This window comes from Giardia intestinalis, chromosome 2 (genome assembly GCF_000002435.2).
Source record: "Giardia intestinalis strain WB C6 chromosome 2, whole genome shotgun sequence".
Taxonomy (NCBI): Eukaryota; Fornicata; order Diplomonadida; family Hexamitidae; genus Giardia; species Giardia duodenalis.
In genome coordinates this window covers 1,112,141-1,137,302 of record NC_051857.1, presented here as the reverse complement: position 1 = coordinate 1,137,302, position 25,162 = coordinate 1,112,141, and the positions used below count along the sequence as shown (strand labels likewise).

Below are 25,162 nucleotides of genomic sequence, written 5' to 3'. Positions count from 1 at the left end.
CTAGACTATTTACTAACACCCTCATCGACACAGATGTCGTCAGCTTCGCTTTCTTGCTTAGCCTGCTCATCCTCGTTATCTGCATCCACTCCTTGCTTATGCTTTTCATGCTTTGAGCTCTCCTTTTGATCGATTATCTTCTTTATCTGCGCATTTTCTGCTTCTAAGTTTGCTGCCATAAATCCCTTGATGACTGGTAATATGGTAAATGTCATTTGCAATGGCACAGTCACCACAGAGGCATCGTGTTCAACACAGCTTTCCGTAAAGACACCCTTCTTGGTAAGAATTTCTCTTATGGGCGGCAGGCTATTAGCCAACCACGCATCGAAGAGGCTCAAACGTGCACTTGCCCCAGACGCTAGGGCATAGTCTGGCCCCTTGAAGACCAGGATTACGCTCTGCCGCTGTAATGTATCCTCAAAGCTTTGCTTCGGTGAAATATGGGTGTACCTTCTCCATCTACCAGCGTCTCGCGAGGATACAGACGGCAGAATCACTTGCAAATCTTTATGTCCATACCTAAATCTAAAGCTAATTGGAGAGCGCGAAAGGCTCTGAAGATGCCGGTGCACGCAGAGTAGCCGAAACTCTGCAACGACCTTACTAAAATACAGAAGCGAGTGGCTTAGGCTGGCCACTGGTAGCTCTGAAACGTGGACTCCTGGGATGGGGTCGATCTTTCTATAACGCTGCCGATAGAACAGATATGATTTCTGCGCATGTTGAAGGATTTCTGAGCGAGTATCAAGGATCCGCTGGAAAATGGTAGCAAATCTGCGGGTGGTAGACAACTCTAGAATCTCGTCAGGACCTGCAAAGGCGCATTTGTACATCATCGTTAATAATTGTGCGTGCGTTAGATCGTCGCACACAACCAGAGGCACCTGCGTGTTACCATTATTATCCTCAGGCTCCGCCCTGTCAGGTTTACGGGTATGGCTGGGAGGCAAAAGCATCATCAAGCCCTCAAGAAGATACGCCATATCAAAAGCACTGATCTCCACATTTGTTTCTGTGGTATAAACCATATTTGGCACGAAGGGAATAGATCTCCAAGGAGCACTTGTCTTTCTGATACTGGCTGTGTACTGGGAAAGAATAAAGAAACGAGCGTTGTTGTCCTGCTCAGACCAGCTCTTCTGATAGAGATCTGGACCAAACCCATTGATATTGCAGAAGAAGCTGACCATATTTGCAGTCGTCGCTGTCTGAAGAGACTTTCGATTGCTCACATAACTGTCGAAGACCGCGCGAAGGAGACTGCTGTTAGTGAAGCATAGTGCATTGTATAAAGATGTCATGCGCAGGCAGTACAAGAACGGATCATTAACAACTACGTAGGGGAGAGGATCATGGAGTGGTAGCGATGTTTGCATGGATTTTGTAAAAGCAGGTCCAGTGTCGTTAGTGTTAAGAAGACTGCTTAGTCTGCTGCTCTGGCTCAGTATTGAGTGCAGCGAATCTTCGTTGCCCACAGCAGAGCCTACTACAGAGCCTACACTCGGCTCTGGATCCGAATAGGTCGTAAATTTCGGAGCATTGGCATGCATATCCAGCGAGCCATTTCGCTGAGAATTGGCGATGACCTCCTCCAAGCTCAAGTTCTTCGCCCCCGCGGTATACTGAGACACACTGAGTGTACTGGTAAAATGCTTCTCTTTAAGCTGAAGCGTATTCATGCATGAGGTTAGCAAGTCCTTGACAGCGTTCAGAGAACAACGTTGCATGACAAACGCCCCAGCCGCCCCCGTCATCGCATGCCACTGAATAGAGACCATCAACGATCTGTTCATAAACAGGCCTGTCTTCGCCTCTTCAGAGAGAATATTATAAAGCAAAATTGCCGAAGGGGAAGCTATCGCCCGCAGCTTCATGTACTCAGCTGTCATAGCCACCTGTGCCGAGCTAGGATGAGAAATAGTACTGGAGAGAACCCTGTATATGTGGGTAAAATCTTCTGCAGACAGCTTGCAATAGAGGACTTGCAAAGTAGCCAGTTCTGTTATGGAGCTCGTAGATGCGGCTTTCTCTTGCAAAAGAGCGAAGGCCGCTGCGACAGCATCCTGCCTATCATCCTGCACACTATCTCCTTGTGATTCGCTTTGTCTCGTCATGTCTGAATACTTAAAGGGGTGTGCTTGTGCGTTGAAGGAGGTACTAAGGTGACGCCTGGATTCGTGACTATGGAGCTCAGCCTCCTTGAGCAGGACATCAACCTGTCGGTGTGTTGCTCCCATTGACACATCAGTGAGGTGAGTGTCATCTGAAACGAACGACAGCTGGACCCCATCTTGAAGAGAGGAATGGACACTTTCTTCGGTGGACTCCTTGTTTACGCTATCAGAATATTCTGGTTCACCATGGGGTGAGATGTCCTGATCGATTGGGTCATCCAGGAGCAAACCCAGTTTGCCAGATTGAGAAGGTGCCGCTGGAACGTTAATGAAATCAGTATCAGAGCCATCGAATGGATGATGCTGCGGAGCGTCTGTGCTCTCACTCGTCTCAGTGTCCTGATCGTCCGATAGGCTCTGATCCTGGGCAGGGTAAACATGATCAGGCTGTTCCCGCTCTTTATCCTCTCGTCTGACTCTCCGATATGATTTTGTGTCAATTGTGTTAGTTGAGTCCTCCTCATCCTTCTGTGAATGGGGCGCATTCTCACCTTCTCTGGCTTTATTTAGACGAATAGACAGCATTGCCTCGTGGAGTATCCGGGTTGCCTTTTGCGGAAAAAAAGATAAAAGTAAACTACCTAATATTAGCCCTTCGTCAAACAGGAAGACATGCTGAGACGCCACGTTGGCTAAAGATGCGGGCCGAAAATAATCAATTACATAGATACGTAGACTTTCGTACTGGGTCAAGTCTTGCGTTGCACCTGCATTGACTAACATTACCACTCGATCATTTGGCTCTGCTTTAAGGGACGTCATCTGGGATAACGTTTTCAGAAGGCTCAAGAGATGGAAATCTGTATAGGTTGGGTAGACTGAAAAGGGTATATGGTGCATACGAAAAAACAGCCGGAGCAGGGCAACGCTTGCTAATGCGTCAACATCTAACCTAAAGGCTACAGCAACATTAGGAAACCCTTTCATGTGAGCATGGAACTGGAAGCTATCTAGAAGCATAAGGTGCCGCTCCAGAAGGGATTCCAGCAAACAAAATCCTACAAGGGCCTGGCGCTGGCTTGGGGATTTCGGTGGCCAGCTCAATGGAAATTTAACTATAATTCAATATTAATTGCAAGTTTCAATAAAAATTGCGAAGCCAAGCTGAAGTCTCAAAACACAAAAGCTGAGGACGGAAAAAAACCAAAGCCCGCGAGATGTTTCGCAACACATACCAATCCGGGTTCCTCTCTATATTATATGCAGTTGGATCAAAGCCGCTGCAGATCTGGTCAAAGACAGTCAAGAATGGCCACATAAAGCGCATTACAGACCCAGACATACAGTCGTGCGTTCTGGAAATCATGGGGACCAATGTGGCAACAAACTACATAACGTGCCCTGCAGACCCCAATGATACACTCGCAATTAAGCTGCCCTACCTTGTTATGCTTATAAAGAACATGAGAAAGTATTTTAGCTTCGAGGTGCAGATCCTTGACGACAAGAACATCAAGCGACGCTTCCGAGCAAGTAACTACCAGAGAACTACGCGTGTCAAGCCGTTCATCTGCACTATGCCCTTGTGCCTTGGCCCGGGCTTTAACCAAATACAGTTCAACCTCACCGACTTCACAGCCAGAGCGTACCGTACAAATTACATCGAAACGACAAGAATGACTGTGCATGCAAACTGCCGTATCCGTCGCATCTACTTCGCAGATTCCTTGTACGAGGAAGACGAGATACCGCCTGACTTCAGAATGTATGTAGACCGCAAAGCAAAGACTCCCTCTGTGTAGCCTCCTCAACAGAGAGTCAGAGTAAACGAATTTCTGCCGGTCAGGTCGTCTTGGGGACGGGGGAGATGTTTGGAAGGGTCTGGATTAGCCCTTCTATCTCTGTTGTGAGCTCTCCGATTTGCTTGCGGATCATCATTATCGTCGACGCCTTGGTGTATGTTCCTCCCCGGATGTTTGTGATGTTGATGAGCTTGTCTTGAAGGGTCTTCCTTTGCTCCGTAAGGATATCTATCAGAGCCATCTGGTCTAGATATTGCTTGTTGTGCTTCTTGATCTGCTGGGCACGGCGTTTCAAGGAGGAGCTTCTCTTGGCCTTCTTGGACGACGAAGCAGCTCTGGGACCGGATGTCGTTGGCTTGTCTGCAGGATACGACTCTGTGCAGTCCTGCACTGAGGGACGAAGAAGCTTTTTCATGTATGATCCTGCACTAGTAGAAGATTGCTCCTCTTTACTGGTCAAACAAAATTCTCTAATCGCATCCTCGTTGAGAAGACGACGGTAGTAATCACTACTATCTTTCTCTAAAGCATTCCTAATTAGCAGTGTTGTGCTTAGCGGATCTGTATCTCCCGGTGTCTGGTCTTCTGCTTCTGCTCTAGCATTAGCCGGAGTGAGAGTGAGTGGCGCAGGTGGCACAGCCGGTTCACATGCCAGATCCTCTATCAATACCTTACTCCTTGGGCTTGTATTACTAACGGTAGTAAACGATACTGCCGATTTGGGCCGCGAGTCCTCCTTGGCTTTCTTGGATCTGTCTGTACTAGTAACTAAATCAGCAGGGCTTGTCTTTTGCTCGCTTCTGACAAGATCAGAAGTCCTGCACTTACCCGTAGCAGTTTGTCCAGGACGACTGGAAAGCACTGCGACTTCCTTCTCGTAGTGATCCTTCAGCTCAGCAAGCACGACATCGTCCTGGACAATGGTAGCCAACTTTCTAACAACAAAGGCGCGGGCAAGACTAAGTGCCTCGATAATGGAATGTTCAAGGTCCTTCTGGGCATCTAGCAGACCCTCGCACTCCTTTAAGTAATGCCTAAGTTTGTGCTTGGCGTCCCGAAGTACCGAGCGCATGTTGGCTTTCTCGGTAGCCATGCCCTTGAGATTGCTTTGCAGAAACGCCAGTTGTGCATCTAACGAGTCCTTGTTAGTTTTCCAGATGTCGTCAAGGTCATGGTACTCTTGTTCCATAATCTCTTTTGTCATAATGAGAGACTCCTTCTTGGCCTCCAGGACAGCAAGCTGGCCGTTCAGCTCAGCCTCTGCTGACCACCCTTTTTGCTTCATCTGCTCATAAGCCTCTTTTTGTTTTTTGTAGGCGGCCTTCAGATCCTTTTCCCGCTTGTCTTTGATGGACTTGGCCGATGTCAACTCGAGTCGCAAAGCGGCCAGTTTCTGCCGCAGGTGTTTATTCCTGTCTTCCAATGCGCGCATATGTTCGTCACCAGCGCTTAAAGCGAACTGTGTAGTCCACAGAGCCATCGTCTGTCTAAAAGAAATTTACTTTCTTAGAGTTCTACTTTCTACTGGGAATGAGCCCAATGCTTTGCCCTGTCGATGCACGCTGTTATTCCAGAGCTACAAGCCAATCACGCTACTGTATCGTCTGCCTCCTGTACCCAATAGTCTCGATAATATGGCGCAATAAGGTTGCTACTCCGCGGTAAGCACAATGGCTCAAAGGGATAAAAGCAAGATATGACATTGTATGGTAGATCTACATTCTGGGCATAATCCAGAATGGCGTGAAGCTTGTCTAGCTCGTTGGGCACTAAAAATGCCCACTTGTGGATCACGTGCAAGAGCTGCACACCTATGTCATAGAAGTAGACAATTGGGCATAGGTCTGAGAGTAGCAGTCTTGACAATGCCCCCATGTCAAGATCCTGAGGCGCTATGTCCTCGGCAACAAAGCAGAGGGCGTAGAGCAGTGTTCGGACTACGCTAAGGTAGCGTATGACACCACCTGGGACAAGATTGGTTGAAACCTGAGCTTTGCCCTTATATGCGAACCCTCTCTGGGCCATATCGAGGCACAGTTCCCCAGCAATTCTGTAGACACCTATGGCTCGATCCAGAGCGTGGATATTCTCAGGATCTAGTTCGGCCCCGAGGTGGGTCGCGTATTGGAGGAGAAGCTTGATGGATCCAATCATAAGAGGGAGCGTGAGTCCAGAGAAGCGAGCAATGAAGCTCCCCAAGTAATTCATCGAGTCTAAGTATGTAGAGATGGATGCACTTAAATCAAATAGGCTCCTCTTTATCAAGTATTCTATCAGCAGACCGGGGAGACTGGGGTCAAGTGACACGGCATAGAACACAACAAACTGCGTGTACCTGATGGTTCGGAGACACATCCCCAGACGTGCAAAACACGGGATAATAGCACTTTGACAACGCTTTACATAACCACCGGAATCACTACTCCATAGTGCCCGAAGGTGTTCAAAATAGCTAACCAATAGCTGGTCCACTATATCTGTACAAAAATCTATTGATTCAGCATCCTCAAGAAAGCAGCCTTCGACGGCGTCCTCCTCGGAGTGCTCTTGTGGCTCTTCATAAGCTACCTGCTTTCCTGGATTCGGCCCGGTGAACTTCTTGTGAGACCCAAAGGATGGACTTATGTAGCTTCCCACCGCACCGCCTTCGGATGGGGCAACCTCAGGAGGCGCTGTGGGTTGAACGTCGGCGCCTCCGCCAGGCACAGAGAACGCCTCGATGTGACTGTCTATAAGGAGAAGAAGCTTTATGGCCGCTTCAACTGTGCTATGCACTAGCCCACTAATACTCGTTTCTAATAACAGTATGAGGTCGAGCCACGGTATAGCTCTCTTTATACAATGGATGCTGGGAATAGTGGCCTGAATGGCTGCCGCCAAAGCATTAATTGCAGTTGGATTGGCACTGAGAATATGCTTAATAACATCAACCTTTGCATGCTTGCAAGAGAAAGGCGTACTGCCAGTCGCTCCCACGTCTTCAAAGGATAGTAGGGTAACAAAGACAAGCTCGGCGCGGCAAGCATCCTGTGCTACTAGTGCCGAGATGCATTCACAGAAAAGCATGTCAATATCTGTTAGAGGGTAAGACAAAGGGTATTTTAGGATAGTAGCAAGCATCGACGGGGTAATACTACTGCTAGCTGTGACTAGACCTTGAAACAAGGAATCGGCTATGCTTTTAGATTGAAGAACTGAGGCATACACTGTGGAAATCTTGTCAGAAGACTTTCTCAGTAGAGATAAAAACTCGTCCATTTATCTTCTAATTTTTAAGGCGACACTTACCCGCAAAGAACAAGGGAGAACATGTTGTACCCACTGTGCACAGGCATCTGCTATCAAATTATGCTGCAATCGACCCCGATGGATTGCGTAGTTTAAATCCGGGAGGAATCGTCTAGCAAAAAGAAGTTAAATGCAGATCCACCCAGGCCACCCCGTAACGCCTCTTATGCAGGCAGCCATAGATGGCGATCTTGAGATGCTGAGGCAACATCTTGATCACCTCAGAGCGGTTGATGCCAGCGGTAAGACGGCTCTTATGTATGCTGCGGAGCATGGGAACGATAACTGCATACCTTTGCTCATGAACGAGGCAGGAATGCAGGAGAAAGAAAAGGGACAGACTGCTTTGATCCTTTCTGTCCTCGCCTTGCGTGTTCCGCCTTTGCCATTGGTACAGGCAGAGGCAGCAATGCAAGACTTTGCAGGGATGACGGCGTCAGACTATGCCATAGCACGCGGAAGCTATTCTGCAGTAGCTACTATAGACGGGTACACCAAGAAGAACCTCAAATTAACTCCGTTAATGTGTGCTGCGAGAGCAGGGGATGTCTACTCAGTGGAAAAACTAATGGACAAGCATGTGCGCCAAAAGGACACGTGGGGACGGACCGCATTGATCCATGCGGCCCTCTGCAATAGCCCCATTGGCAACAACTGTATGCGTGTCCTTCGTCACAAGGAAGCAGGGGTGCAGGATGTCTATGGGCGAACAGCCCTAATATATGCTGCCATGAATTGCAATCTTGAGGGTATCAAGTTGCTATTGGAGACTCCATCAGAAGTGGGGGCGACGGACAGAGAGGGGAAGTGCGCGCTGTCTTATGCCATCGAGAACAAAAGCTATGATTCCATATATGCCCTAGCAAGTGCAGAGTGCCGCGTAACGCCGGCTCTCTTCGCTACGTGTCAGAAGATGAAAGAAGACTTCGTCTTTAAAGTGTTCACCGAAGGTGCGTCTCTCCAGACCATCGGTGAGAATCGCGTCAAATCTGCAGGTCTAGACCCTCAAGTGTGTGCGCTGTGCAAAGGCAAGGCGGCTGTGATAGCATCCACCCCATGCAATCACATTTGTATTTGCGTGGATTGCTGTCGGCATTGTTATGACACCAATGCCGGTGTATGCCCCGCCTGTGACCAGGAGTCCTGTGGCTGGGAGCTGATATCCGGGTAGTAAAATTCAAAAAATTGCTTGATAAAAGACAATGGCAACCCTCCGTTTAACCAGCGTAGTTGGAATAGGCCATGCAGAGGACCCGAACCCACGCTTCCGCAAACAGATGGAAGACGTGTGCGTCATGATAGACAAACTAGGCAACTCTCACTCCACTGGTTTTTTTGCCATCTATGATGGACACGGGGGACAGGAAGCAGCCCGCATAGCAGGGGACAATTTGCACCGTTATCTACTGGAAGACCTTCTAAATCAGAAGCTTGAGCATCTTTTAGAAGCCGATCCTTTAGCAAATCAGTCGATGAGTCAGCCAACGTGTTCCCAGGCCGGCTCTAAGCTCTCATCCGATGGCCACAATTTAAGTGGAAATCCGTCTGGAGTTCCAAAAGATTCTCAGTTGACCAACGCCACCATGTCCTCGGGAGTTCGTACCGGAACATTTTCCAAGGACAAGATATCCCCGTCGGCCAAGGTGCGCGTCCCGGTTCCCCCCAATGAGCCCAGCAAACTTGGTGCAATCATCAGGAAGGCTATTCAACGGACGGATGATGTGCTAAGGCAGAAGAACGTCCTATATGTCGGTTGTACTGCTCTCATTGCCCTAGTCACGAAGTACACGATAGAGTTTGCGTCAGTTGGCGATTCGCGGGCAGTTATTTCGATAAACGGCACAGCATACAGATGCACAGAAGACCATAAAGCAAGCGACAAGCTGGAGATTGACCGCATCAAGTCCCTGGGAGGGACTGTCATCTTTGGCCGCGTCAACGGCTTCATCTCCGTCTCGCGCGCGTTGGGAGACCATTGCATAAAAAACTTGGTTACGTGTGACCCGTTTCTCCGCTCGTATCCCAGATACCCCACACCAGACTCTGTCGGTGTGACGGCCAGCTCCACGAATGAGCTAGACGAGTTTATAATAATGGCATGTGACGGTGTGTGGGACGTGGTCACCGATCAGCAAAGTGTTGACACTGTTCGAAAGTGTCTCAAGGAGACGGGATCGCCTCAAAAGGCAGCTTTCGAGCTCAAGAATTTAGCAATCCGAAGCGGTACACAGGACAACGTGTCTGTGCTTGTGCTGTTGTTAAGGGAGATAAACAAGTGGATCTAGAATGCGTCTATGTCAGCAAGTAAATTCTTCCTCATCAACGCCGGCCTCCCGGCAAAAAGCAGAGAGGATGGCAGAGGGGGCCTGGGCGGATGAGCTCCTATTTTACTGCATCCAGGCAGATGGGACAGTCACGACAGACGTCAAGCTGGGGGACGTGCTCATTTTTCGCCATACTGGAGACTCTAAGCTTCCGAAGCAGGAGTCTCTGCGGGCACTTTTGACCACTCGCGAGATATACTCGCTTGTGACCCGGGAGACGTTCTTCCTCATTAACAGTGGCTTCAGCCTGATCATCCTCGAGCAGATCCCTATGGTCATCACTCGGAGTGACTGCTATGTCGGTATTCCTCCAAAGGACTCCATGCCGCACGAGGGCCAGGCGCGAATCTCTAACTTTGTGAGCCAGCTGGCAGCGGCCATGCGCAACTATGACGAGTGGGAGTTAGATTGCTTGGGCTTTCTGCTCCAGTACACCTTGAATGAGGTCAAGGACGCATTTCGTCGCCTCACCAGGGACGCGTCCCGCATGCTTCTGGCAGACTCAACAGGGTATAAGACTCTCTTCGACCCTTGCTATCAAATCAAGTTATGTCTGGACAGATACAAAACGATGTTGATCAACTTAGCCCACGACGATCAGGTCTCTCGTATCTCCCTGAAAAACCAGGACTTCATCCGTGCCAACACCCAGGGACAGTCACAAATGTCAAATTTACAGCTGCACGTCCGCACCAATTCCACGCCCACGGGACTGCACCTGGGTAACATGTCTTATTCATCATCCACCCTTCTGAGGCCGGGGTCCCAGGCAAACATTAATAATCAGGCAGACATACACATAATTAAGAAAGCGACATTTGACGACATTGACGATGATGTACTTGAGAACCTGCCTGTCTCCGTGGAGAGGATAGAGAAGATCCTTGAGATATACATATTAGAAAGTGAAATGCTACACATAGAAGTGATTCGAATGCTCTCTGGCTTCAATATGCGCATGCTCATCATCCAGTTGCGCCTAGACAGACGCCAGAACAGAATCCTTTCATATAAAGTTTGGATTGCATTCATATCTGTGTCGATTAAGCTGGCAGCTCTTCCCAGCGGATTTCTGGGAATGAATCTACTGAACCCGTGGCTGTGTGATAGCGACCCAAAGAGTGCCGGCCCATTCTATGTGCCAGAAAGCCTCAGTCCTTTCTATATCCTCTTTGCGAGCTCAGCAGCCATATTCCTCGCATGCCTGGTAAGCCTGTGCCTTTCGTACATCGGTCTGCGACGGTCCCTCAAGACCTCTTTAGTTTCCAAGCTATTGTAAACAGCTGTGCAAGACTTTGTGTCGCTTTACCTTATGCGCTTCTTAAGGAAGTGGAAGCGGCGCAACAACACAAGCGGGACCACGGCCACGTATAATAGAAGATACAGTACCCGACACACAGGGACCAAAATGCTCCGCGCCTCGTGGATGAGCCTTCCAACGGTGAATATGACAACGACTAACGACCCCACGACCCCGTAGCTGACCAACGCGGCTTGCATTTGTGGGTGGGGCTCGACGATCCGAAATACAGGATTCTCGATGTATCCAAAGTGGAAGACAAGAAGGAGCTGGGCCACGAGGAGCAGCAACAGAAGAGCGTGGAGAGCAAGGTGGATACCGTAAGAGACGTACAAGACCCCCCGAAAAAGCATCGCGAGATGATTCACTTTTTTACCCGAAAACAATCGGGTCCGTGGGCACGTCGATGGCCTTGAGCCCCTGAAGAACCTTCCAGTGCTCCTCAACGTCGGACTGGAGAGCCGCAGCCATCTCCTCGAACCTGGCAGGGTCCCTCTTTGCAAGGGCGCCGAACCTCTGCTCCGTGTTCATGAAGTCCTTGACGGGCTTGATTGGCCCCTTGTACTCCAGCTTCATGCGGTCACCGATGGGCTTGGACGGGTTGTAGCGGAAGACAGGCCAGACACCCGTCTCGACGGCGAGCTTCTGCTGCCTCTCCTGGTGAGTGAGACCGCCCTGGACCATGTGCGAGATGCACGGGCAGTAGGCGAGAACAACTGCGGGGCCGTCAAAGTGCTCTGCCTCCCTGAAGACCTGGAGGGCCTGGTTACGGTTGTAGCCGAGGGAGATCTGTGCCACGTAGACGTCGCGGTATGTGCTCATGAGCATGACGCCCATCTTCTTGTCCTTGACGTTGACGCCGGAGTACGCGTTCTTCATGACGCTGCCGATCGACGTGGCCTTCGACTTCTGGCCACCCGTGTTACCGAAGCAGTGGTTGACGAGAACGAGCACACGCACGCGATCGCGAGAGGCGACGATGTGGTCGAAGCCAGCAAAGTCAATGTCGTAGGCCCAGCCGTCACCGCCCACAAGCCAATGGGAGGCCTTGATAAGGTAGTTGTTGTTGAGGAGGATGTGCTTCGCAACATCCAGATCGACGCCGGACTGCTGGAACTTGGAAGCAAGATTGTCCACAGTCGGAATGATATACTCAGGGTTGTTCTTGTAGTCGCCCTTGTCGAGCCTTTCGATGCCGACCGTGCTGCGGAGCTCACGAGACGTGCGGATGGAGGCCTTGCGGTCGTCGAACGCGTCGAGCCAGCCCTGGACGGTAGTCTTCAGGGACTCGTCAGTGATCTTCTCGACGTTGGCTTGAAGGTACTCGCGAAGGTTTGCACGCTTGGCATCGCGATCAAGAGCGACACCCCAGCCGAAAACAGAGTTGTCCTCAAAGAGCGACGAGCAGGCGGCAATACCGCGGGAGTCGCTGTCAAGGTTGAACGGACGCATGTAGCCGAAATGCATCCAGACAAGCGAGCACCCGACGCCGATGGAGGCGACCATCGAATCTCCATAGAGGGTCGCCAGCATCTTCATCGTGTTACTCTCACCGCAGCCGGGGCAGGAGCCAGGGAACTCCATGTACGGGAAGCGGAGCTGCAGGTCGCGGAGGTTGCAGCTCTCCGTGTCGATGTTTGTGGTGCCCTGGGTGAACTGAAGAGAATCGTAGGCCCAGTCGAAGAGCTTCTGCTGCTTGTCGAGGACAGTGTCGATGGGGGTCATGGCAAGGGCATCCTTGGGACAGGCCTCTACACAGACTCCGCATCCCCTGCAGTCGAGCGGCGAAACCTGGACGCGGAACTTGATCTTCGAGGAATCGCTGTTAACGGCAGCGAGCTTGCCCTTCATGTCGAGCATCTCGAAGTCCTCGGGGACGTTGTCAGGCTTTGCGTCCTCATTCATGACGAAGCAGCGGACGGCGGCGTGCGGGCACTGGACAGAGCAGAAACCGCACTGGATGCAGTTCTCCTTCTTCCACATGGGAACCTTGGCGGCAGAGCCGAGCTTCTCATACTTGGAGTAGCCGCCTGGAATCTTCCCAGAGTTGTACTTCATCACATCCTTGGTGCCGATGTTGGCGAACTTCCTCGTGACGGCAGGCAAGATGATGTCCTTGACATACTTGTCAGGCTCTGGGCCGTAGGTTTGGTTTGCAGTCGACTCGCTCGGGTCAGCGTTGACCCAGCGCGCCTTATCGTACTCTATGTGGCACTGCTCTATAATGGAGCGAGCAACGTCAATGGCCTTCACGTTCGCCTCGATGACCTCTGCCTTCTGCTTAGCGTAGGTAATCCTCGCGGCAGCCTTCATGTCCTCGCAGGCGACATCGAAGTCAAGAAGCTTGCTGAGCCCGAGCTTGAGGAAGAAGAGGATCATGATCGTGTTTATGCGTCCGCCAAGGCCGACCGACTGCGCGACCTTATTTGCGTTGACGGCATAGACTCGGATGTTCTTGCGGGCAATCTCCCTCTTCATCTCGGCAGGCAGATACTTCTCGAGAGTCTCGACCGTATCATGCTCCGTGTTCAGGACAAAGAACCCATCCTCCTTGATGCCGTGGAGGACGTTGAACTTGCTCACGTAGCTCTGCGCGTGGCAGGCAACATACCCGGCCTCCTCGATGTTGTACTGGGCCCTGATCTTCTTTGGCCCGAAGCGAAGGTGTGAGACGGTGGTGCCGCCGGACTTCTTGCCGTCGAACTCGAAGTTGGCTTGGCATTCGCACCCCACGCGGTCGGAGAGGATCTTCATGGCGTTGCGGCAGGCACCAATGGTGCCGTCTGAGCCGAGACCCCAGAGGATGCACTCCGTGGTGCCCTCTGGAAGGAGGCTCTTCGGGACGTGCTCCGGGAGCGCCGGGCGGAGAGAGCGCTTGCGGATATCGTCCTTGATGCTGAGCACGAAGTCCGTCGGCATCTTCTCGACGTGGCGCGTGCTGACGTCGAACGTCTCATAGAGAGTGACCACGTCTGCGGGCCCGAGCTCCCATCCGTAGTACGAGTAGCGGCCGCCAGCAACGAGGCGGACAGAGTTCTTGCCCGCGCCAAGGCGGCCAGTCTTCATGAGAGCGGCAAGAGTCTCGCGGTAGAGCGTACCGCCGGCGTTCAGGAGCTCTGGTGCGCGATCGAGGGCCACAACAACTTTCGCAGACTTGGGAATAGCGTTGCTGAAGAGCTCGATGCTGAACGGCCTGAAGAGGCGGACTCTGACAAAGCCAACGCGGCGGTTCTCGCGGTTAACAAGCGCGTCGACGACGTTTTCAAAAGTGAGGCTGGTTGCGCCCATGACGACGACAACAACATCGGGGGTCGGGTGGCCGAAGTACTCGAAGCAGTGGTAACGGCGGCCAGTCTTCCGGTGGAGCAGGTCGAAGGCCTCCTCGATACGGTACGGGATAGAGTCGAAGACAGCACCCTGGGACTCAACTATCTGCATGTGGATCTCGCCTCCGAGACCGATGTTCGAGGCGATCGGGCGATCAGTGTCCATGGCGTTCTCGCTCCTCCACTTGGCAAGCTGGTCCTCGCTGAGGAAGTCCTTGATGTCTGCGTCGTCCTTGAAGACCTGGATCGTCTCGAACTGGTGGGAGACACGATATCCCTCGAAGAAATGGCAGAAGGCGGCCTGGACATTCGTAGCAGTCGTGTGGGCAACCAGAGACATGTCGTAGCACTCCTGGACGTTGCAGCTGGACAGGGCGCACATGTTCGTGCCTTCGATTGCGTAGACGTCCGTATGATCTGTAGCGAGAGAGGTGGCTGCCATCCCGACGGTGCGCGTGGCGACGTGCAGGACGAAGGGGATGCGCTCGCCAGCCATGTGGTAGAGGTTAGAGATCATGAGGAGGACCCCCTGCGACGAGCTGAAGGTCGCCGTGAGGGCGCCTGCGGTCGCTGCTCCGTGACACGTGCCAATGGCTCCAAGCTCCGACCAGGCCTGGCGGACAGTGACGACGTTTCCGAAGATGTTCTTCTTGCCTTGCGCGGCGTACTGCTCGATCATCTCGGCCATGACAGAGGACGGGGTGATGGGGAAGATGGCCGTGAAGTCGATCAGCCTGTACACCATCATGGACGTCGCAGTCGCGCCGTCGATGCACAGCTGCTCCTGAGAGGACAGGGCGGTCGTCATATTTTAATTTTGTGGCCTCTGAAATGTCTTGACCACAGGCGTTTAAGCTTTAAATTAAGTTACCCGTTTGGGCCTTGCTCCAGACCATAGGGGGCACCAGGGTTTTCGCTAGCCCATTGGTTGTGTGTAATCAGCAGCCCTTTCGTTACAGAAGTTTTTGTGACATTTCAGAGTAAAATGGCAAATAAAAATTACCAGATGTCCACAGGCGTCACAGCGGTTGTGCAGAAGGTTGTGGAGGCATGTCAGGACGAGAGCAAGCGGCTGGATCTGATAGAGATCGCGAGAAGCTACCCTCCGAACCAGCTGAGGAATATGCAGCGAACGTTCCAGGCCATCACCGGGACGTTCCTCGACGCCTTCTTGAAAAAGCATCTGTCAAAGGACTTTGAAAGCCTCGTGCTAATGCTCTACAAGCCCCGGGCCCAGTTACTCTGCGAGCTAATCAGGGGGGCCACCAAGGGTGCAGGAACAGATGAGAAGTGCCTCGTAGACGTCCTTCTGACGATAGAGACCCACGAGGTCCGCGAAATAAGGCAGCTCTATTATCAGCTCTACAATGATTCCCTGGGCGATGTGGTCCGTAAGGACTGCGGGGACAAGTATATGTGGGCGAAGCTCATCAATGCTGTTGCGACAGGCGACCGCATCCCCCGCGATACACACGAGCTCGAGGAGGATCTGGTCCTTGTTAGAAAGGCGATCGAGACAAAGGGGGTAAAGAAAGACGAGGTCAGCACCTGGATCAGAATCTTCGCAACATACACACGTGCAGACTTCAGACAGTTGCATAAGATGTACTCAGCAAAGTACAACGGCGACAGCCTCAGAGCAGGTGTGGAGGATGAGTTTCAAGGCTTGGACGAGTACGCCTTCAAGCTAGCTCACGACTTCCTATACGATCCGTGCTGTGCGGCAGCATTCTCTATGAACGTGGCCTTTGCAGGCTCCGGAAGCGACTCCAATAGGCTCAATAGAATCACCGCCATGCACTTCCGCGAGTGCAAAGGGTGTAAGTACTACTATAAAAAGGTGTATGGGCAAGCGTTTGACGAGCGATGCGCGACCGAGCTCAAGGGCGTCTATGGTGATGCGATTAAACTCCTTTGGGAACCGGTTACCGTCCCGCTGCTTTCGATGGATGACTACCAGGGAAGCGAGCAGCACAGGCCGATGACTCTCGAGTTGTAGTCGTGTAAATAATTCTACCAAAATGCAAGTTGAACGGGCGACCAAGGAGGCTCAAGGGAGTCAAGGAGCTCCAGTGGGGCTGTCCACCAGATCGTACTCTCTTGGGGTTGCGTTACGCCCACGGATGCCTCGTGAGGAGCCAATTCAGGGCCTTAGAATAGGGACCGTAGATCCTCCTACAAGTGCAGAGGGCAATGTGCATAGTTCCAAAGACACTGCGCAGTTTACACCCTCCCTTTACATACGCAAGCAGGTGGGGAAACAGGCTCCACAGCACAGTCAGCAACCGGAAGGTCATGCATATTTCAAAATAGATAAGCTGGCGCCGTTAACTCCAGAGGAGCTTCTTCAGAATGCACGGATACGCATCCAGCAAGAAACTGCCGCTCTCATAGATGCAAACAAGCACCTGCTGGACACGTGCAATAAATACACTCCCTACAAGGCCCAATTGCCAGAAATAGTCGAGATAGAAGAAAAGAGAATGCTCAATCTTAGATACCTCCTGGCAGAAGAAGAGAAGATACGCATGGAGTGCACGAAGGAGCTTGTTGATGGAGTGCACCGTAGGTACCTTCCGACAACCATAGGCAGGCGTGCACCGATCATTTCAGACGAGGTGCAGACCGCGAAGCATTTTGCAGACGGTTTACAAGGGCTACAAGACTCACGAGACGCAGTGCTTCGCTCGCAACAAGAAACGTCTAGAAAGCTGGCCAAATACTTTGCCGAGCAGGTGTATAATTAGGTGCTAGTGCTCTCATTATTTCGCACATATCTGTCGATAGCGCTCGACCCTCCAACAAACTTTGTCTTCAAAAGCACGTTAGCATTAGAGAAGAGTCCGTCCTTAAGAGACACAATGACAAACTGGCTCTGTGGGAAGCTCCTCTTAATAAGGACGCCTATGTTATGCGTATGGTTGAGGTCCAGTGCAGCGTCTATTTCATCTAGAATGTACAGTGGGCAGGGCTTGTACAAGAGCAGGGAGAATATCAGGCTTAGCGCAAGGAGACTCCTCTGTCCGCCAGACAGGCAGGAGATCGTGGTGCTGGTTGTACCCAGTTTCACATCAAAAAACACCCCCTTAGAGAGGTCGTTGGGGTCCACTGTCTTGAGGTTTGCTTGGGATCCTGGCAGGAGTACAGCAAAGACCTTGTTGAGATCGCTATTGATCCTCTCATATGATGCTCTTAGGGCATCCATCTTCTTGTCATCTATTTGAGAGATGAACGCCAGGATCTTCTCCTTGTCGTTCAGAATTTTGTCTCTTAATCTCTGGAGCTCCATAGCATTACTCCGCAGCTCCTCATAGGTGCCCTGTGCCCCTGCCGACACCCCTGCGCTGAGTACGAGTTTAGAGTGCACAGTCTTCAGCTTTGCTTGTAGCTCCTCGAAGGCGTCAGGATTAGCCAAGAGGAACTGCACAGGATCGCTACCGTTATCTTGGTTGTTCAGAGATTGCATTCTTGCGGCCACAGTCTCCATAATAATCGCACAGTTCGCTATTAAGTTTGTTAATTCATCATACCTTGCTCTAGATTGCGCAGAATCGTGGCCACTTTGCAACTCATTTAAGGCCTGGAGTAGTTTTGGCTGCAAAAAAGCAAGATCTCCGTCACCCTCTCCCCTCTTTTGACCTTTGTGTCCCTTGTGGCCTTTGCTTGTTGCGTGTCTTGGTCCCTCTGACATATCTATCTGCACAGTGCCGTAGTTCTGGAGCTCTGTGATGCACTGCAAGTAGTTTGTTCCAGTGGACAATAAAGTACAGATAGAGCCGAGAGCGGCATCTAGTCTACTAATTAAGGACTCGTGTTCTCGGCACATCCTTAGAGAGGTTTCCTTTAGCGCATCGAGTGTCTCTGTTTCTGTGCTAATCTGTTTGTCAATCTCCTTCAAGCGACCCTGCAACGTCTTGTACTCAGCTTCCTTGCTTAGCTTGTCGTCTATAAGGCCCTCCAAGTGCTTGCTCTGTTCTTTAAATCGCATATGTGCTGCCTCCACTCGCTCAGTGTGTTTATCTAAGCTCTTGGTTGCGGCACTTAGCGCATCTTCTATATCCTTTAGTTCTTTTGTGTTCTCTATTATTATCACCTGGAGGGACCGCTCTTCCTCCTCGCTGATTACGAGGCCTTCTTCAAGAGCCTTCTTGTTATGCTGGTCTGTGAGTTCCGATAGCTGAGCCTCCAACAGAGCAGCTTGCTTGGTGCAAGACTTCAACTTATCCTTTAGACTGGCTGGATTTTCAGTCTCGTTCATATCAGATACCAGCGTTTTCATTTCAGCCATTAGCCTATCTAATAAGATAACCTTTCCTGTGGATTCGGCTATTTTCAGTATAGATGCATCACACTTCTTGTGGTCCTCTTGAAGTTCCAGCAGAGCAGCGAGCTGGCACGGAATGGAGATGTGCGTCACTCTCTCTTCCGAAAACACATTGGATACAGACAATGGTAGTCTTGCTTGAAAGTGCTGAAGATTGTATGCAGCTATGAGCGATAATATTTCATCTTCGCACTTGTGAGCAGCGTACAGAGACAACTTGGCAGCATCAACAACCTTGCTCACTGCAACATGTATGTTTCTTGCTTGGCTGGAAGTCGGCGCCTCCATCTTGACGAATTCATAGTAAAGGCTGCTAGCAGTATTGTCAACGAATTCCGCTTCTGTTCCCTTCACCGGGGTCAGGAGGACCTGAGCACCCCCGTTCCGCCGGTATGTATCCGCAGCACTAAATACACTGGCTGGACTGGATAAATTGAAACTCCGGCTTCCTCCGGAGACATTTCCGCTTGGACTCACGACATCTCCGTCAAGTGTTATGCACTTGAACCCGAGGGATGAGGAATATGCGATCCGACGTGCTGAGGCTGTACTCTCACATAGTACAGCTTTTCCAAAGACATAATCAGAGACCGTGGAGTTAATGCTGCTAACGAAATCAGTAAGGAAGAACGCCCTCTCTTTAACAAGAGCGTCCTGCACATCGCGGCAGTTTCGTATTCCTTTCCTGCTAATCTTATCAAGAGGAACGGCGGTGATTCGTTCTGTGCAGACGGCCTTACTTCTTATGAACTTCATGGCCTTCTCCGCTGAAGTAAAGACGACATGAAATAACTTTGGCAAAGCGACCATTTCTAAGATGCGTATGACCTGACAATAGCGGCGCTCATCAACGAATCCACAGGTCTCCTGGCAATACTCTTCTATTCGCTTTGTGTTTATGGTAAAGAATCCCAAGGTCGGACCTATGAGGTCATATGCTAGTCTGGTATCCAAAGGAAGAGATGCAATCATATATGCAACAGCAGAAAAGGAGGCATTGGCTGAACATGCTTTCAATACCGTGGCGAGGCATGCATTAGGAGACACATCCATAAGTGCTGTATCCACACGTGATGCAAATGCTGTTACTCGCTGGGCAAGAGTGTCAAAAAACTTGATTGCTAGTAGCCGCAAGGGCCGAATTGACCCCTCCAACATGTCTATGTACCGAAGAGAAGACAGGTTAAGCGCCTTCATACTCATATCGTGACCCTGTAGTATGTGGGCACAAAGCATGCCAAACAGGACACCAGCAGTATTGTTCATCTCTGAGAATAGAGCTTGGTGGTCCATCTGCAACAGTTTAGTTAATTCATCCTTCAGAGTGTCCATGGCCTGAAACTGGTCTGTATCCATGAAGCCTGTCTTCGGATTGACTATTAGGGTGTATAGTTCAGTTTGCTTGGGCTGCAGGACCGCTGGTCCATGTTGCGCAGCTTCGGGGTGCCCAATGGAGACAAAGAGAGCAGAAAGCTCCGTAATTTGCGCCAATAATTTTCCTAGATGCCCGAAGAGCCCCTGAATCTTTTGTCCCAACGTCCCTGCATTGGCCTCGTCTGTTTCGGCCGCTACCTTCAAGCCATTTGTAGATGAAAATGCAATCTTTGCGTGCGTAGAAACAAAAGCACCCAACGGAGACTCTATGTCCACAGATATCTTGGAGAAGAGAAGCGAAAGGTTAGAAAGGATTTCTGATGGAGTGAGTGCATCTGCTCCTCGTAGGGAAAACACCCAATCGGCAGAGTCTCCAATAAAGCGCTCCAGCATGACATGACCCTCGCTGTGAAGAATCTGTGGCATCTTTGCCCAAAGAGTGCTATAAATATCCATAGAATTGCTTGGATGAGGACAAGAAGAAAGGAGCGACCGGATGCCACTCTGGAACTCCACTAGGGCAGGACCTGGTGAAGCGAGACCGTCATCTATAGTGAGGGGGACAGATATTCTCAAGAAATCCTTCTTGACATTAGCTTTCAAGAGGCTGCCGCTAGTGGTTAGCATGAGCCGCGCCTCAGTAAGCTTTTGCTCTGTCAAGATTTGGTCGAGTTTTTCGGCAAGGCACCGCACCTTGGGGTCATTGTCCACCTTTTTAAGATCTTGCTGAAATCTGGAGATTTTCTCTTTGATTGCTTTATATGAGCCTTCAGTGTCACAGATGACCTTCCGCAGCGTAACTTTCTGCGATTGCATGGCGCGTACACGCTCTGCAAGCACTTCCATTTCAGATTTTGCGCCGCTATATTCTGAAGTCAGCCTTTCAAGTTGTGTGTTTGCCTCAAATCCCTGTGCCTCGATGTCAAGAGCTCGTATAGCTTCCACGAGCTCCCGTGTGTGCTCCTCAATCATCTTGCTCTCTTGAACAATTTCTTGAATATGTGCCTGCTGTGCCCGCTTTGCTTGGCAAATGGATAAAAACTGGACAGCCATAGCATGCAGTTTATGTGCGTCTGCAAGAAGTCCCATGGTCTTCATGGCGCTTTCTAACCTTCCCAGCTCCACAGCTGCTTGCCTCTCCGAATCTAACTTTTGTAGTCGTGGAAAGATATCTAAAGATAGCGTGTCTGAAACCTCTTGCAACTTAGACTCCTTTGCGGAGAAAATCTTGACTGCTTCGCTTCTGTTATTGTCATATATGGTAGTTCCTGCGCACTCCTCAATGAGCCCCAGCAGCTCCATGGGCTTCATCGAAAGAATTGTAGTAATTCTTCCCTGCAAGACTAGGAAGGTTGGATTGTCGACGTTGAGTCCTGCAGACCTAAATAGATGCTTGATTACCCTCAGCTTAGAGACCGTTCCGTTAAGCAAGTACTTTGTGGTACCGTTCTTGAAGATCTGTCGTGATATTTCCAGGACTGGATATGACTCGTATCCAGGCGGAGATTGTGCTGGATCCTCGTTGTTTAGGACGAGGGTGGCACTTGCCTTTGTAATCCCCGCCTGTCCCTGCTTGTAAATAAGCTCCGTAAGGCTAGTGACTCGTATTCTCGACAAGGATGAAATGCCTAGAACAAAGCAAATAGCGTCCAGGACATTGGACTTCCCCGTTCCATTCAGCCCGGTTATCGCAGTAAACGATGGATCAAAGGGTCCGATGCGCGTTTGGGTGGCATAGGACTTGAATCCATCGAGGATTATCTCCTGTATGTACATTATAAGGGCTTTCTAGATCAGCGGACAGTGAGAATTTTATAAGCTATGTTTACCAGAGTTTACTAGGGCTTCTGCTGGCATGGCAGCAGAAGTGGGTATACAGCAAAGAAGGAGGCTATAGGAAACGCTTGTGGAGGGCTCCACCCAATCAGTGTGTCTGCAGGATAATTCATGCAGGACTATGCTCCTCAATAGATCTTACATAAAGCCGATCAATATCATCGTGAATGACAGCCTGATGGCAGGTCCCATTGGATGATGCATAAAGTACGCGTATCAGTTGTCCGCAAACACACTTTGAGCTGCACGCAAAAACCTTCTTTACCCCCGGTTGTTTGTGTTCTTTTAGATAGTGCTTAAGGGCTCTGAGAATCCTCCGTTCTAAGTTCTTAACTGGAATATCACACCAACCTCCTAATATCGTGCACTCTGTAGATGGATGCATCACAAACTTTGTTTTTGGAGTCACACAGTGCAACGTTGCTTATATAAAACTGCATGGGGAGATCAAGCAGAGGAGCATGCGAGCCTATGTGCATTGCAGTGGATCTGTAGCACAAATCGTGGTCGTAAATAAATCCTGCAAAACATCAAACTACAAAAAAATGCTAACCTCTCAATGGTTCGAAGCCGCCATTAAGGGGGACGCCAAAACTATCCAGACCCTTTCTTCTACATATGTGAGCACATCTGACTGCTATGGTCGAACAGCGCTCATGCTCGCATCTTCTCACAATCGCATTTCTGTCGTGAAGATACTCTTGAATAAAGAGCACGGGATGCACGATATGCAGTACCAGACTGCCCTGATGTACGCCGCAAGCGCTGGCCACCCAGAAGTCGTGGAGCTTCTTTTACCTTATGAGTACCTGATAAAAACGGGAGACCAGAAGAGTGCCCTCTACTACGCTATAGAGTTTAACAAGCCCGAATGCGTGAAACTTCTCTTGCCCCATCTCTTCACCGATACCTACCGAGGGCTCAGACCACTTGCTCTAGCAATCTTCCTCAAGTGCTATGATATGGTGCGCTTCTTTCTCCAAGAGAATAACTTACTATATATCTCACTCGACGAACTGACTCAGGCTCGAGACATCGCTAATGCCACACAAGACACCTATGCAATTGATCTTCTCAACTCCCACGAGAACAAGTGGCAATTAAGCGGAAAGTTTGTGGCTGTGACGCTTCAAGCAGAGCCTGTGGCGACGTATACCCCTGTGGTATCACCAAGCCTAACGATGATCCAACCTGCCGTGCAGCTACAGACAGACGATCAGATCTCCCAGCAAGACAGCAAACAGCCCATTGAATATCTGGATGACGATGAGTATGAAACCGTTAATGCGGTTATCAGCACAAAAGAGCGCAACACACGGCTGCAGACCCAACTCTCCAAAGGGATCAAAATGGTGGAGTTTAAGCTGGTTAACGATTATCTTCAAGATCTGCAAATGGACATGCTTGGCGGTAACACAGAGCATGCTCCCATGGAAGCGTCTGGAGACCCCTATGACCCCGCTCTCTTCCCTACGAAGGTATTAGAGTCGAATATTCCCCGGGGAGCCTGGATACTGTACTGCAAACAACAAGCTCTCAGGAGGCTGAGAGATGAGCAAACCCTTAACGACACTCTTTCCTCCATAGAAGCACATACATTTTCACTGTATAATAGCGATACTTTGGAAGAGATGCAGAGAAAACGGCGGCTGATCTCCGGGTTTCTCAGTAAGAGCGTTGAGGAGCTACTCGAGCTTACTGTTGATGAATATGTAAGCCAGAGCGGAACTGTGGAGAGCATGCTCGGCAGCTGCACACGAAACGACGTGGTGTTCCAGAAGGAAAGTACTAACATGCAGACTTTTGCCAACGATAGCGTATACAATTATAACAGCAAGATGAGCAGAATGAATCGGCGTCACCATGCGATGGACACCCATGGAACAGACCTCACAGACGCCACCGACGTAATTGACGAATCTGTCACTGAGAACACCACCACACTTCATTGAAGATGCTACTATTCAGCCTGCCAGTCTTCATACCTCTTAATGTCATTTAGAGAGACCACTCGCTTGGTGTCTGATATGACTAGGTCCCAGTGCTTTTGAGTGGTTAGTATGTTTTTTAACACTATTGTTTGATTATTCTCGACTAGCTCTATGGTAGATGCTACCTCTGAAAACGCTTCTTCATATGACAATAGCTGGGCACGGCTGGCAATGGCACTAATTTCAGCGCTACTGAAGCCAGCCAATCTGGGTATAAGCCAGTCAATCGTTACGTCTGGATCTTGACGATCAAAGTCAACACACATAGTTAGTAGCTCTTTAACGGTTGCTTCATCGGGCAAACCAATGTATACCCGGTTGGTAAATCTTCGAAGAATAGGACCATCTAGCTTCCACGGGAAATTTGTGGCTCCAATAGTAATAACCAGGGATTCTGGATTGAAAGACAAATCACCTTCTATGGAGTCGGATATCTTGTGCTGAAACCCATCCAGTTGGGTCTGAAGTTCTGTTCGTATCTGAACAGAGGTCTCATCGGTTGTCCTACTATCGCCACACACAAGAGCATCGATCTCATCTATGAATACCACACTTGGTGCGCATGCCCGTGCAATCGTATAGAGTGCACGAACACATAGTACGGCCTCTCCCTTCCACTTGCTTACGATATCAGAGATAGCCACATTGAAGAAGTTGTACCCTGCTTGGGTAGCCACGGATGATGCTATTAAGGTTTTGCCAGTACCTGCTGGTCCGTAAAGAAGTAGCCCTGTTGTGGGCCAGACGTTGTGGCGGAAGATTTTTGGGATCTTAATAGGGTATTCTATCACTCTCCTCAGCTCTCGCTTAACTCCGTTCATGCCAGCAACGCGAATTCGGTTGGCAGCAAGTAAACATACTCGTGTCGAGGCCATCTTACTGAAGTGTTCCTGTGAAAGCCCCAAACTGGTAGCCGAAAGTGCGTCAAATCGCCGGTCTGGTGTCTTCAACGTAGGTGTAGAAGCCGGTGCAACAGATTGCTGTCGCAGAGGCATGTGATTTTTTGCTCGCGTGCTCGGTATAGGTGCTTTTTGCCTGACATCTGGTGGGCGAGGGCCATCGGTCTTTGAAGAGCCCGCCTTGGATGCCTGCAAGGATGAATGCTTACGCATCCCCTTTCGATGAGGCATAGGCCTGGAAGATCTTACTGGTGGCGGCTTTGATGAAATAGGTGCAGAAGATTGTACAATTTGAATTGGACCTAGTGATACAGCCTGATCATGAATAAGCTCTCCTAGCGCTTCTATGAAGTAGAAGTACTGTGGATTTTTTCTTACTTGATCAACGAGTTCATATTTCGCTAAAAGCAAAAGATTGGAGAGATCTGGGTCACCTTTTTCAGCCTGCTCAAGGGCCTCTGAAACCCGAACTATAATATCAGTATATATCCCTAGACCTATTTGCTCCATTTTCATGGCCACAAGAGAGCGTGCATTCTCAAGTTGCAGCTGTACGCCCTGATAGGTATTATTCATTTTTA

The 25,162-nt window shown here is 50.2% G+C and overlaps 15 protein-coding genes across 15 annotated transcripts; 7 read left to right on the top strand and 8 right to left on the bottom strand.

The window, feature by feature from the left end:
• Positions 1–5: 5 nt before the first annotated feature.
• GL50803_00137731 (CDC45-like protein) lies at positions 6–3,137 on the bottom strand (the record flags this gene model as incomplete). The annotated part of the gene is made up of 1 exon (XM_001708641.2): positions 6–3,137. The coding sequence occupies one exon, from the start codon at positions 3,135–3,137 to the stop codon at positions 6–8; it is 3,132 nt and encodes a 1,043-aa protein (XP_001708693.1).
• Positions 3,138–3,334: 197 nt separating this feature from the next.
• On the top strand, positions 3,335–3,919 carry GL50803_00104866 (uncharacterized protein; the record flags this gene model as incomplete). Its single annotated transcript, XM_001708642.1, has 1 exon — positions 3,335–3,919. One exon carries the CDS (start codon positions 3,335–3,337, stop codon positions 3,917–3,919), a length of 585 nt encoding a protein of 194 aa, XP_001708694.1.
• A 40-nt stretch (positions 3,920–3,959) lies between these two features.
• GL50803_0011743 (uncharacterized protein) lies at positions 3,960–5,399 on the bottom strand (the record flags this gene model as incomplete). Its single annotated transcript, XM_001708644.1, has 1 exon — positions 3,960–5,399. The coding sequence occupies one exon, from the start codon at positions 5,397–5,399 to the stop codon at positions 3,960–3,962; it is 1,440 nt and encodes a 479-aa protein (XP_001708696.1).
• A 107-nt stretch (positions 5,400–5,506) lies between these two features.
• GL50803_0011742 (Transcription factor RRN3) lies at positions 5,507–7,177 on the bottom strand (the record flags this gene model as incomplete). Its single annotated transcript, XM_001708645.1, has 1 exon — positions 5,507–7,177. The coding sequence occupies one exon, from the start codon at positions 7,175–7,177 to the stop codon at positions 5,507–5,509; it is 1,671 nt and encodes a 556-aa protein (XP_001708697.1).
• A 160-nt stretch (positions 7,178–7,337) lies between these two features.
• GL50803_00101397 (Ankyrin repeat protein 1) lies at positions 7,338–8,378 on the top strand (the record flags this gene model as incomplete). The annotated part of the gene is made up of 1 exon (XM_001708647.1): positions 7,338–8,378. One exon carries the CDS (start codon positions 7,338–7,340, stop codon positions 8,376–8,378), a length of 1,041 nt encoding a protein of 346 aa, XP_001708699.1.
• Positions 8,379–8,409: 31 nt separating this feature from the next.
• GL50803_0011740 (putative Ser/Thr phosphatase 2C) lies at positions 8,410–9,492 on the top strand (the record flags this gene model as incomplete). Its single annotated transcript, XM_001708648.1, has 1 exon — positions 8,410–9,492. One exon carries the CDS (start codon positions 8,410–8,412, stop codon positions 9,490–9,492), a length of 1,083 nt encoding a protein of 360 aa, XP_001708700.1.
• A 67-nt stretch (positions 9,493–9,559) lies between these two features.
• Positions 9,560–10,810, top strand: GL50803_0023800 (uncharacterized protein; the record flags this gene model as incomplete). Its single annotated transcript, XM_001708650.2, has 1 exon — positions 9,560–10,810. The coding sequence occupies one exon, from the start codon at positions 9,560–9,562 to the stop codon at positions 10,808–10,810; it is 1,251 nt and encodes a 416-aa protein (XP_001708702.2).
• A 26-nt stretch (positions 10,811–10,836) lies between these two features.
• Positions 10,837–11,184, bottom strand: GL50803_0029630 (uncharacterized protein; the record flags this gene model as incomplete). Its single annotated transcript, XM_001708651.1, has 1 exon — positions 10,837–11,184. The coding sequence occupies one exon, from the start codon at positions 11,182–11,184 to the stop codon at positions 10,837–10,839; it is 348 nt and encodes a 115-aa protein (XP_001708703.1).
• Positions 11,185–11,203: 19 nt separating this feature from the next.
• On the bottom strand, positions 11,204–14,965 carry GL50803_00114609 (Pyruvate-flavodoxin oxidoreductase; the record flags this gene model as incomplete). Its single annotated transcript, XM_001708652.1, has 1 exon — positions 11,204–14,965. The coding sequence occupies one exon, from the start codon at positions 14,963–14,965 to the stop codon at positions 11,204–11,206; it is 3,762 nt and encodes a 1,253-aa protein (XP_001708704.1).
• Positions 14,966–15,163: 198 nt separating this feature from the next.
• Positions 15,164–16,156, top strand: GL50803_0015097 (Alpha-14 giardin; the record flags this gene model as incomplete). Its single annotated transcript, XM_001708654.2, has 1 exon — positions 15,164–16,156. The coding sequence occupies one exon, from the start codon at positions 15,164–15,166 to the stop codon at positions 16,154–16,156; it is 993 nt and encodes a 330-aa protein (XP_001708706.2).
• Positions 16,157–16,178: 22 nt separating this feature from the next.
• Positions 16,179–16,904, top strand: GL50803_0010025 (uncharacterized protein; the record flags this gene model as incomplete). The annotated part of the gene is made up of 1 exon (XM_001708656.1): positions 16,179–16,904. One exon carries the CDS (start codon positions 16,179–16,181, stop codon positions 16,902–16,904), a length of 726 nt encoding a protein of 241 aa, XP_001708708.1.
• GL50803_0023185 (Hypothetical protein, similar to SMC2) lies at positions 16,901–21,631 on the bottom strand (the record flags this gene model as incomplete). Its single annotated transcript, XM_001708657.1, has 1 exon — positions 16,901–21,631. The coding sequence occupies one exon, from the start codon at positions 21,629–21,631 to the stop codon at positions 16,901–16,903; it is 4,731 nt and encodes a 1,576-aa protein (XP_001708709.1).
• Positions 21,632–21,800: 169 nt separating this feature from the next.
• Positions 21,801–22,076, bottom strand: GL50803_0028514 (uncharacterized protein; the record flags this gene model as incomplete). The annotated part of the gene is made up of 1 exon (XM_038046021.1): positions 21,801–22,076. One exon carries the CDS (start codon positions 22,074–22,076, stop codon positions 21,801–21,803), a length of 276 nt encoding a protein of 91 aa, XP_037901742.1.
• Positions 22,077–22,236: 160 nt separating this feature from the next.
• On the top strand, positions 22,237–23,643 carry GL50803_008388 (Ankyrin repeat protein 1; the record flags this gene model as incomplete). Its single annotated transcript, XM_001708658.2, has 1 exon — positions 22,237–23,643. One exon carries the CDS (start codon positions 22,237–22,239, stop codon positions 23,641–23,643), a length of 1,407 nt encoding a protein of 468 aa, XP_001708710.2.
• An 8-nt stretch (positions 23,644–23,651) lies between these two features.
• GL50803_008389 (P60 katanin) lies at positions 23,652–25,157 on the bottom strand (the record flags this gene model as incomplete). The annotated part of the gene is made up of 1 exon (XM_001708660.1): positions 23,652–25,157. One exon carries the CDS (start codon positions 25,155–25,157, stop codon positions 23,652–23,654), a length of 1,506 nt encoding a protein of 501 aa, XP_001708712.1.
• Between the last annotated feature and the right edge of the window lie 5 nt (positions 25,158–25,162).